This window comes from Oncorhynchus keta, chromosome 12 (assembly GCF_023373465.1).
Source record: "Oncorhynchus keta strain PuntledgeMale-10-30-2019 chromosome 12, Oket_V2, whole genome shotgun sequence".
NCBI lineage: Eukaryota > Metazoa > Chordata > Actinopteri > Salmoniformes > Salmonidae > Oncorhynchus > Oncorhynchus keta.
In genome coordinates this window covers 42556358-42568717 of record NC_068432.1, presented here as the reverse complement: position 1 = coordinate 42568717, position 12360 = coordinate 42556358, and the positions used below count along the sequence as shown (strand labels likewise).

Genomic DNA, 12360 nt, shown 5'->3' with positions numbered 1-12360 from the left:
AATCTGTCTGTATGTCCTGCTCTAAAATATTCCCTTCATGTAATCTGTCTGTTTGTCCTGCTCTAAGATATTCCCTTCATGTAATCTGTCTGTTTGTCCTGCTCTAAGATATTCCCTTCATGTAATCTGTCTGTTTGTCCTGCTCTAAAATATTCCCTTCATGTAACCTGTCTGTTTGTCCTGCTCTAAGATATTCCCTTCATGTAACCTGTCTGTTTGTCCTGCTCTAAAATATTCCCTTCATGTAATCTGTCTGTTTGTCCTGCTCTAAAATATTCCCTTCATGTAACCTGTCTGTTTGTCCTGCTCTAAGATATTCCCTTCATGTAATCTGTCTGTTTGTCCTGCTCTAAAATATTCCCTTCATGTAACCTGTCTGTATGTCCTGCTCTAAGATATTCCCTTCATGTAATCTGTCTGTTTGTCCTGCTCTAAAATATTCCCTTCATGTAACCTGTCTGTTTGTCCTGCTCTAAAATATTCCCTTCATGTAATCTGTCTGTTTGTCCTGCTCTAAAATATTCCCTTCATGTAACCTGTCTGTTTGTCCTGCTCTAAGATATTCCCTTCATGTAATCTGTCTGTTTGTCCTGCTCTAAAATATTCCCTTCATGTAACCTGTCTGTTTGTCCTGCTCTAAAATATTCCCTTCATGTAATCTGTCTGTTTGTCCTGCTCTAAAATATTCCCTTCATGTAACCTGTCTGTTTGTCCTGCTCTAAGATATTCCCTTCATGTAATCTGTCTGTTTGTCCTGCTCTAAAATATTCCCTTCATGTAACCTGTCTGTTTGTCCTGCTCTAAAATATTCCCTTCATGTAACCTGTCTGTTTGTCCTGCTCTAAGATATTCCCTTCATGTAATCTGTCTGTTTGTCCTGCTCTAAAATATTCCCTTCATGTAACCTGTCTGTATGTCCTGCTCTAAGATATTCCCTTCATGTAATCTGTCTGTTTGTCCTGCTCTAAAATATTCCCTTCATGTAACCTGTCTGTTTGTCCTGCTCTAAAATATTCCCTTCATGTAACCTGTCTGTTTGTCCTGCTCTAAGATATTCCCTTCATGTAATCTGTCTGTTTGTCCTGCTCTAAAATATTCCCTTCATGTAACCTGTCTGTTTGTCCTGCTCTAAAATATTCCCTTCATGTAACCTGTCTGTTTGTCCTGCTCTAAGATATTCCCTTCATGTAACCTGTCTGTTTGTCCTGCTCTAAAATATTCCCTTCATGTAACCTGTCTGTTTGTCCTGCTCTAAAATATTCCCTTCATGTAACCTGTCTGTATGTCCTGCTCTAAAATATTCCCTTCATGTAATCTGTCTGTTTGTCCTGCTCTAAAATATTCCCTTCATGTAACCTGTCTGTTTGTCCTGCTCTAAGATATTCCCTTCATGTAATCTGTCTGTTTGTCCTGCTCTAAAATATTCCCTTCATGTAACCTGTTTGTTTGTCCTGCTCTAAGATATTCCCTTCATGTAATCTGTCTGTTTGTCCTGCTCTAAAATATTCCCTTCATGTAACCTGTCTGTTTGTCCTGCTCTAAAATATTCCCTTCATGTAACCTGTCTGTTTGTCCTGCTCTAAGATATTCCCTTCATGTAATCTGTCTGTTTGTCCTGCTCTAAGATATTCCCTTCATGTAATCTGTCTGTTTGTCCTGCTCTAAGATATTCCCTTCATGTAATCTGTCTGTTTGTCCTGCTCTAAAATATTCCCTTCATGTAATCTGTCTGTTTGTCCTGCTCTAAAATATTCCCTTCATGTAACCTGTCTGTTTGTCCTGCTCTAAGATATTCCCTTCATGTAATCTGTCTGTTTGTCCTGCTCTAAAATATTCCCTTCATGTAACCTGTCTGTTTGTCCTGCTCTAAGATATTCCCTTCATGTAACCTGTCTGTTTGTCCTGCTCTAAGATATTCCCTTCATGTAACCTGTCTGTTTGTCCTGCTCTAAAATATTCCCTTCATGTAACCTGTCTGTTTGTCCTGCTCTAAAATATTCCCTTCATGTAACCTGTCTGTATGTCCTGCTCTAAAATATTCCCTTCATGTAATCTGTCTGTTTGTCCTGCTCTAAAATATTCCCTTCATGTAACCTGTCTGTATGTCCTGCTCTAAGATATTCCCTTCATGTAATCTGTCTGTTTGTCCTGCTCTAAAATATTCCCTTCATGTAACCTGTCTGTATGTCCTGCTCTAAGATATTCCCTTCATGTAATCTGTCTGTTTGTCCTGCTCTAAAATATTCCCTTCATGTAATCTGTCTGTTTGTCCTGCTCTAAGATATTCCCTTCATGTAACCTGTCTGTTTGTCCTGCTCTAAGATATTCCCTTCATGTAATCTGTCTGTTTGTCCTGCTCTAAGATATTCCCTTCATGTAACCTGTCTGTTTGTCCTGCTCTAAGATATTCCCTTCATGTAATCTGTCTGTTTGTCCTGCTCTAAAATATTCCCTTCATGTAATCTGTCTGTTTGTCCTGCTCTAAGATATTCCCTTCATGTAATCTGTCTGTTTGTCCTGCTCTAAAATATTCCCTTCATGTAATCTGTCTGTTTGTCCTGCTCTAAGATATTCCCTTCATGTAATCTGTCTGTTTGTCCTGCTCTAAAATATTCCCTTCATGTAATCTGTCTGTTTGTCCTGTCTAAGATATTCCTTCATGTAATCTGTCTGTTTGTCCTGCTCTAAAATATTCCCTTCATGTAATCTGTCTGTTTGTCCTGCTCTAAAATATTCCCTTCATGTAACCTGTCTGTATGTCCTGCTCTAAAATATTCCCTTCATGTAATCTGTCTGTTTGTCCTGCTCTAAGATATTCCCTTCATGTAATCTGTCTGTTTGTCCTGCTCTAAGATATTCCCTTCATGTAATCTGTCTGTTTGTCCTGCTCTAAAATATTCCCTTCATGTAACCTGTCTGTTTGTCCTGCTCTAAGATATTCCCTTCATGTAATCTGTCTGTTTGTCCTGCTCTAAGATATTCCCTTCATGTAATCTGTCTGTTTGTCCTGCTCTAAAATATTCCCTTCATGTAACCTGTCTGTTTGTCCTGCTCTAAGATATTCCCTTCATGTAATCTGTCTGTTTGTCCTGCTCTAAAATATTCCCTTCATGTAACCTGTCTGTTTGTCCTGCTCTAAAATATTCCCTTCATGTAATCTGTCTGTTTGTCCTGCTCTAAAATATTCCCTTCATGTAATCTGTCTGTTTGTCCTGCTCTAAGATATTCCCTTCATGTAATCTGTCTGTTTGTCCTGCTCTAAAATATTCCCTTCATGTAACCTGTTTGTTTGTCCTGCTCTAAAATATTCCCTTCATGTAATCTGTCTGTTTGTCCTGCTCTAAAATATTCCCTTCATGTAACCTGTTTGTTTGTCCTGCTCTAAGATATTCCCTTCATGTAATCTGTCTGTTTGTCCTGCTCTAAGATATTCCCTTCATGTAACCTGTCTGTTTGTCCTGCTCTAAGATATTCCCTTCATGTAATCTGTCTGTTTGTCCTGCTCTAAGATATTCCCTTCATGTAATCTGTCTGTTTGTCCTGCTCTAAGATATTCCCTTCATGTAACCTGTCTGTATGTCCTGCTCTAAAATATTCCCTTCATGTAATCTGTCTGTTTGTCCTGCTCTAAAATATTCCCTTCATGTAACCTGTCTGTTTGTCCTGCTCTAAAATATTCCCTTCATGTAATCTGTCTGTTTGTCCTGCTCTAAAATATTCCCTTCATGTAACCTGTCTGTTTGTCCTGCTCTAAAATATTCCCTTAATCTGTCTGTTTGTCCTGCTCTAAAATGTAACCTGTCTGTTTGTCCTGCTCTAAAATATTCCCTTCATGTAATCTGTCTGTTTGTCCTGCTCTAAGATATTCCCTTCATGTAATCTGTCTGTTTGTCCTGCTCTAAAATATTCCCTTCATGTAACCTGTCTGTATGTCCTGCTCTAAGATATTCCCTTCATGTAATCTGTCTGTTTGTCCTGCTCTAAGATATTCCCTTCATGTAATCTGTCTGTTTGTCCTGCTCTAAGATATTCCCTTCATGTAATCTGTCTGTTTGTCCTGCTCTAAGATATTCCCTTCATGTAATCTGTCTGTTTGTCCTGCTCTAAAATATTCCCTTCATGTAACCTGTCTGTATGTCCTGCTCTAAGATATTCCCTTCATGTAATCTGTCTGTTTGTCCTGCTCTAAGATATTCCCTTCATGTAATCTGTCTGTTTGTCCTGCTCTAAGATATTCCCTTCATGTAATCTGTCTGTTTGTCCTGCTCTAAAATATTCCCTTCATGTAACCTGTCTGTTTGTCCTGCTCTAAGATATTCCCTTCATGTAATCTGTCTGTTTGTCCTGCTCTAAAATATTCCCTTCATGTAACCTGTCTGTTTGTCCTGCTCTAAAATATTCCCTTCATGTAACCTGTCTGTTTGTCCTGCTCTAAGATATTCCCTTCATGTAACCTGTCTGTTTGTCCTGCTCTAAAATATTCCTTCATGTAACCTGTCTGTTTGTCCTGCTCTAAGATATTCCCTTCATGTAACCTGTCTGTATGTCCTGCTCTAAAATATTCCCTTCATGTAATCTGTCTGTTTGTCCTGCTCTAAAATATTCCCTTCATGTAACCTGTCTGTATGTCCTGCTCTAAGATATTCCCTTCATGTAATCTGTCTGTTTGTCCTGCTCTAAAATATTCCCTTCATGTAACCTGTCTGTATGTCCTGCTCTAAGATATTCCCTTCATGTAATCTGTCTGTTTGTCCTGCTCTAAGATATTCCCTTCATGTAATCTGTCTGTTTGTCCTGCTCTAAAATATTCCCTTCATGTAACCTGTTTGTTTGTCCTGCTCTAAGATATTCCCTTCATGTAACCTGTCTGTTTGTCCTGCTCTAAGATATTCCCTTCATGTAACCTGTCTGTTTGTCCTGCTCTAAAATATTCCCTTCATGTAATCTGTCTGTTTGTCCTGCTCTAAAATATTCCCTTCATGTAACCTGTCTGTTTGTCCTGCTCTAAGATATTCCCTTCATGTAACCTGTCTGTTTGTCCTGCTCTAAAATATTCCCTTCATGTAACCTGTCTGTTTGTCCTGCTCTAAGATATTCCCTTCATGTAACCTGTCTGTTTGTCCTGCTCTAAAATATTCCCTTCATGTAACCTGTCTGTTTGTCCTGCTCTAAAATATTCCCTTCATGTAACCTGTCTGTATGTCCTGCTCTAAGATATTCCCTTCATGTAACCTGTCTGTTTGTCCTGCTCTAAAATATTCCCTTCATGTAACCTGTCTGTTTGTCCTGCTCTAAGATATTCCCTTCATGTAACCTGTCTGTTTGTCCTGCTCTAAAATATTCCCTTCATGTAACCTGTCTGTTTGTCCTGCTCTAAAATATTCCCTTCATGTAACCTGTCTGTATGTCCTGCTCTAAAATATTCCCTTCATGTAATCTGTCTGTTTGTCCTGCTCTAAAATATTCCCTTCATGTAACCTGTCTGTATGTCCTGCTCTAAGATATTCCCTTCATGTAATCTGTCTGTTTGTCCTGCTCTAAAATATTCCCTTCATGTAACCTGTCTGTATGTCCTGCTCTAAGATATTCCCTTCATGTAATCTGTCTGTTTGTCCTGCTCTAAAATATTCCCTTCATGTAACCTGTCTGTTTGTCCTGCTCTAAAATATTCCCTTCATGTAACCTGTCTGTTTGTCCTGCTCTAAGATATTCCCTTCATGTAATCTGTCTGTTTGTCCTGCTCTAAAATATTCCCTTCATGTAACCTGTCTGTTTGTCCTGCTCTAAAATATTCCCTTCATGTAACCTGTCTGTTTGTCCTGCTCTAAGATATTCCCTTCATGTAACCTGTCTGTTTGTCCTGCTCTAAAATATTCCCTTCATGTAACCTGTCTGTTTGTCCTGCTCTAAAATATTCCCTTCATGTAACCTGTCTGTATGTCCTGCTCTAAAATATTCCCTTCATGTAACCTGTCTGTATGTCCTGCTCTAAAATATTCCCTTCATGTAATCTGTCTGTTTGTCCTGCTCTAAAATATTCCCTTCATGTAACCTGTCTGTTTGTCCTGCTCTAAAATATTCCCTTCATGTAACCTGTCTGTATGTCCTGCGCTAAGATATTCCCTTCATGTAATCTGTCTGTTTGTCCTGCTCTAAAATATTCCCTTCATGTAATCTGTCTGTTTGTCCTGCTCTAAAATATTCCCTTCATGTAATCTGTCTGTTTGTCCTGCTCTAAAATATTCCCTTCATGTAATCTGTCTGTTTGTCCTGCTCTAAAATATTCCCTTCATGTAATCTGTCTGTTTGTCCTGCTCTAAAATATTCCCTTCATGTAATCTGTCTGTTTGTCCTGCTCTAAAATATTCCCTTCATGTAACCTGTCTGTTTGTCCTGCTCTAAAATATTCCCTTCATGTAACCTGTCTGTATGTCCTGCGCTAAGATATTCCCTTCATGTAATCTGTCTGTTTGTCCTGCTCTAAAATATTCCCTTCATGTAATCTGTCTGTTTGTCCTGCTCTAAAATATTCCCTTCATGTAACCTGTCTGTTTGTCCTGCTCTAAGATATTCCCTTCATGTAATCTGTCTGTTTGTCCTGCTCTAAGATATTCCCTTCATGTAACCTGTCTGTTTGTCCTGCTCTAAGATATTCCCTTCATGTAATCTGTCTGTTTGTCCTGCTCTAAAATATTCCCTTCATGTAACCTGTCTGTTTGTCCTGCTCTAAGATATTCCCTTCATGTAACCTGTCTGTTTGTCCTGCTCTAAAATATTCCCTTCATGTAATCTGTCTGTTTGTCCTGCTCTAAAATATTCCCTTCATGTAACCTGTCTGTTTGTCCTGCTCTAAGATATTCCCTTCATGTAACCTGTCTGTATGTCCTGCTCTAAAATATTCCCTTCATGTAATCTGTCTGTTTGTCCTGCTCTAAAATATTCCCTTCATGTAATCTGTCTGTTTGTCCTGCTCTAAGATATTCCCTTCATGTAATCTGTCTGTTTGTCCTGCTCTAAAATATTCCCTTCATGTAACCTGTCTGTCTGTTTGTAACCTGTCTGTTTGTCCTGCTCTAAAATATTCCCTTCATGTAACCTGTCTGTATGTCCTGCTCTAAGATATTCCCTTCATGTAATCTGTCTGTTTGTCCTGCTCTAAAATATTCCCTTCATGTAACCTGTCTGTATGTCCTGCTCTAAGATATTCCCTTCATGTAACCTGTCTGTTTGTCCTGCTCTAAAATATTCCTTCATGTAACCTGTCTGTATGTCCTGCTCTAAGATATTCCCTTCATGTAATCTGTCTGTTTGTCCTGCTCTAAAATATTCCCTTCATGTAATCTGTCTGTTTGTCCTGCTCTAAGATATTCCCTTCATGTAATCTGTCTGTTTGTCCTGCTCTAAAATATTCCCTTCATGTAATCTGTCTGTTTGTCCTGCTCTAAAATATTCCCTTCATGTAACCTGTCTGTTTGTCCTGCTCTAAAATATTCCCTTCATGTAACCTGTCTGTTTGTCCTGCTCTAAGATATTCCCTTCATGTAATCTGTCTGTTTGTCCTGCTCTAAAATATTCCCTTCATGTATCCTCTGTGATGTCATGCTGTTCTGCCCAGGGACCACAGGTACTCATGGTCCCTGAAAAATAAATCTCTCCTCAGGTCTGGTTCAGGGGATGATCACTGGTATCCGAGGCCTGTGTAACGGTCTGGGCCCGGCGCTGTACGGACTTATCTTCTTCATGTTTAACGTAGAGCTGAACACAATCGATCCCATCCAGGGAGAGTACCCCATCGACCCTTTACCTGTTAACCCCCCGACTGAGGTAAATTAATCACGATCACCAATAACATCTTCATTGTGGATCTAGTATAGGCAGACTTTATATAGATGTATACATTTCTGTCTCATTTAGCTTTAAAACATGTTTCTTCCTAAGTCTTCCCGTTGCCATATTCCTTTATCGTTCTGTTTCTTTATTCAGAGATGGGTTATATTCTTTGTGTTGTATGAATGTCAAATTAAGTTCCTACAGAAAAATGAAGTTCTGTATCTATAATACCGTGTCTCTCTCCATACAGAAATCCTTGATCCCCGGCCCTCCCTTCCTGCTGGGCTCATGCACGGTGGTGGTGGCCTTCCTGGTAGCCTTGTTTATCCCTGAGAACACCGAACCTCCTGTGGTGACCTGCGCTGACGCCAAGGATACCTCCATGCTAGCCGGCGTCCACATCAACACCCCGTTACCGGGCAGCGACGAGGACATGCCAGCGCCGACCAGCGACGAGGACTTTGAGCCCCTCCTGCAGGACAGCGTTGTGTGACTGAGGGAGGGCAGCAGGCCCCTCCTGTAGGACAGCGTTGTGTGACTGAGGGAGGGCAGCAGGCCCCTCCTGCAGGACAGCGTTGTGTGACTGAGGGAGGGCAGCAGGCCCCTCCTGCAGGACAGCGTTGTGTGACTGAGGGAGGGCAGCAGGTGGCTCCTGCAGGACAGCGTTGTATGACTGAGGGAGGATGGAGGGCAGCAGGCGGCTTTGGTATTATTACACCCATCTATGGGTACCACGCCCCCCATGTAGCCTACGTATCCCCAACGGAGGAGAGGGAGAGAGGCCTAGCTAACAAACCTCAATATTCTGTGCAACTCTGCACTGCACAACCAACCAGTCCCCGCTCCTGTCCCATAAAAACTAGTATTTATTTTTATTTTTTACCTGGATTGGATTTGCTGTTTATGATGTAGTGATCTTACAGGGGATGCTTTTTTTGGGGGGGGGGGTTTCACCTCTAGGACTTCTAAGTTTTAATTCTGAAGGGAGCGACAGCGAAGATGGTGGACCCAGCGGGCAAAAGTGGTTACTGGTTGGTATCTGGTGCCATTTCAACCAGGTTTGCCCGCTGGGTAGATTGAGTTGTTCAATAGAGGTAGAAGGGAAAGAGCTTTGCTGTGCCCGGCATCTTATTGCTTTAACGCATCTTCAAGCTCAGCATTTACTGTAGCCCACATCTAATGGTACCTCAACACAAGGAGGCTTGAACCGAGTCTGTGAAATGCAAGGAGATTATGTGCCAGTAGTCAGTCAACAACACTTAAAATATTTACTTCGAAAGCTTGTTCACTATGAGCAGCCATAAGATTACGACATTATATAATGGATGAGATGTATACTGTAAGTCTGATATTTCATGGGAGCTTCTGTTCACAGCAACTCATATCCTTCAGAGAGCAGTTATCATATCATTGTCTTATAACTGGTGGGTAAACATGGGAGATTAGGATGATAGGATATTTGACATAGGAAGATTAGATCTTGGTGTAATTTTTACTCCCAAGATCTCAACTTCTCACTTTATTGTGCAGAGTTTTGGTACTTGAACCACTGGTCCTAGAGTAACTGCTAAAAGTGTTTCTGTATAGTGAGAACTATTTAAGATATTCACTGGATGTGGCCTCCTGTCAGTAGGAGGCAGTGCTGAGGTGTGGATGATGCCATTAGGTTATGGTTGTCATGGTTTTATGCAGTGCTCTGCAGTTTCTGTTCAGTCTGTGAAATCTTGATTGCTACTGTACTAAAAAGGGTTTTTATCTTAAAATATGAGGTATTTTATTTATATTATCCATACTGTAAAAATGATATTGCTAACGTTCTGCAACATATTGACAGAAATGTCTAGGCTACTCTGGTAGTAATAATAATGTATTTAACTTAGAGAAACAAGTTTTTACTGGTTTTCTTTTTGTAATTTTTGGGAGAATTTTAAAAATTATTTTAATTTTATTTTAAGTATAACCTTACCCTGAAATATATGATGGGGGTGGATTTTTTTGTTCTTGTTTTTTTTTTGTGTGTGTGTGGGGGGGGGACAAAATCATGACTTTCAATCATTGTTTATTTTCTTTCACTAAATATGTCCCAGTGTTGCAAGCTACCTCAGCTTTAAAAATGACTTATTTTAACGCAAAACTATCGTTATCTCAAATAGTTTTCACCTCCCAAGAGTAAAACTTCACTAACCCGGGGATTATAAAATGTAAATTAAGAGAAAGCAATTTGACCTGATCAAATCCATTAGGGGCACATTTTTATTGTACATAATGATTATTTTCTGTGAGGTTGTCACAATGTGTAAATGTTCATATTGTATATGTACATACTGTATTGAATTAAAGGTATTAGCCTGTATACCTACAGGTTAGGCTTTTAAAATTAACATTTACCCCCAATGAACTACAACACCAAGTTGTTTTCCCTAATGTGAATGAGGAAGTAGTTTGTCGAGACCTACCTACAGCTGTATGTAAAGGTACTCCATACCGTGTCAAGTTGAGTATGTACTGAAGGAGATTCCTGTTTGGATGCATAATGCATGAATAGTGACTAGCTGTCCATGGATCTTTTTAAGAGTAGAGTATTAGAAAGCTCACAAAATGTGTTGTACCTGGATGTGAACTTTTAAAAGTATTTATATTCCCCAAAAAGTGGCTATGGGGACAGAAAGACACAGCTACACATGTCTTCCTGTCTGTCTCTGAAATGAAACGATAAACAATATATTAGGTATACAGTTGATTGGTTGTGCTCAGACAGAGATTGTGAGTGCTTCTGCTTTCCCCTGATGGTTTGCCAGTCATTTCCTTGTTCTCTAAGGTACATGTACGCAGGTTCCTATCAGCGAGGGAAATGATTGAAGTGAGCAGGAGAAGGTAAAGCTTCCTATCTGTCACCTCCAACCCCAATCCTGTTGTGAAGTATTTTGACCAAGAATCCATAAATTGATGTCAGAAGGTCAACAGCTACTTTCAGTCAGTGACTGTTGTTGAATTTCCTCCAGTGTTATATTGTACCCGCCTGTAAGAGTAAAAAGGAATTATTAGTATTATGAATTCTATGATGAAGACTATTGTATATGTTATGGAAAAGTATTTCGGAATGGTTACAATTCATATCTCTAGGACTGCTATATTTTGGGAACACGTTTAGAACTTTGTTGCGCTGAAATGCAACTTGTGAAGTATTTTTCTAATTTTGTGTAACATGATGATGATTTTGTTGTCATAGTTACACATCAACTTCAGAGTTTTGTTTGTATGATGAGGATTTATAACTGAGACAACACATTCCACCATGTGCTCTTTATGTCTGTATCTTCACCCAGCATCTCTGAGAGGATTATTATACAAACGTGCCTAACAAATGAACATGTTCATTTCTGAAGATAAGACAAATGACTATAGCTTTGTCTCAAACTGGCACCCTATTCCCTTATTAATGCACTCATTTTGACCAGGATCTATTGACCAGGGCCTGTTGACCAGGGCCCCATCGGGTTTTGGTCAAAACTATTGCACTATATAGAGAATAGGGTGCCATTTGGGATGCGGACTAACAGTGTCCATGAAGTGTAAGTTATTGCTCATGATAACCCAAACAAATGAAATATACACGGGCTATGTATATATACCTCTTAAGTCTTGTCCTGAAAAAAATAAAAAATAAAGGTTGAATTGTAATAATAAAAAAACATGACCGAAGTCAAGTAATGTAACCTATTTTAATGTTATTCATATTTTGATCACATGGTGGCGGTGTTGTGCTGTGTACTTTCCCAATAGAAATCAAGATGGAAGATTTGAGCTATGAGTGGGCAGGGCAGGCTGGCGTTTATTTGGATGAGTCCAGGAGGCAGAGCTGAGCTATTTGCAGCTGGCTCAGAGCTGAGCTATTTGCAGCTGGCTCAGAGCTGAGCTATTTGCAGCTGGCTCAGAGCTGAGCTATTTGCAGCTGGCTCAGAGCTGAGCTATTTGCAGATGGCTCAGAGCTGAGCTATTTGCAGCTGGCTCAGAGCTGAGCTATTTGCAGATGGCTCAGAGCTGAGCTATTTGCAGATGGCTCAGAGCTGAGCTATTTGCAGATGGCTCAGAGCTGAGCTATTTGCAGATGGCTCAGAGCTGAGCCAGCTGCAGTCAAAATTGTCTATATTGTAAAAATGTATGAAAACAAACATTTTGCTTTTGTCTTAAATTAAAATCAAAAAGCTTAAATAAGGTTAGGGTTAGCATTAGGGTGGTGGAAAAAGTACTCAATTGTCATACTTGAGTAAAATTACAGATACCTTTTAATAGAAAATTACTCAAGTAAAAGTGAAAGTCACCCAGTAAAATACGACTTGAGTAAAAGTCAAATATACTTAAGTATCAAAAGTATAAAACATTTCAAATTCCTTATTTTAAGCAAACCAGACGGCACCATTTTCTTCTTAAAAAAATAAATACAAAAATAAATTGTTACGGCTAGCCAGGGTCACGCTCCAACACTCATAATTTACAAATGAAGCATGTGTTTAGTGAGTCAGGCAGATC

General features: G+C 39.6%; 1 protein-coding gene across 1 annotated transcript in view; it reads left to right on the top strand.

Annotated features, from left to right (window-relative positions):
- mfsd14ba (major facilitator superfamily domain containing 14Ba) overlaps positions 1 to 10211 on the top strand; it is a 30145-nt gene extending 19934 nt beyond the window's left edge. Inside the window, exons 11-12 of the mRNA XM_052458350.1 lie at positions 7661 to 7824; positions 8081 to 10211. Of these exons, the coding sequence (XP_052314310.1) occupies positions 7661 to 7824; positions 8081 to 8323 (407 nt within the window). The 3' untranslated portion in view covers positions 8324 to 10211. The remainder of the gene's footprint in view (positions 1 to 7660; positions 7825 to 8080) is intronic.
- Positions 10212 to 12360: the final 2149 nt, after the last annotated feature.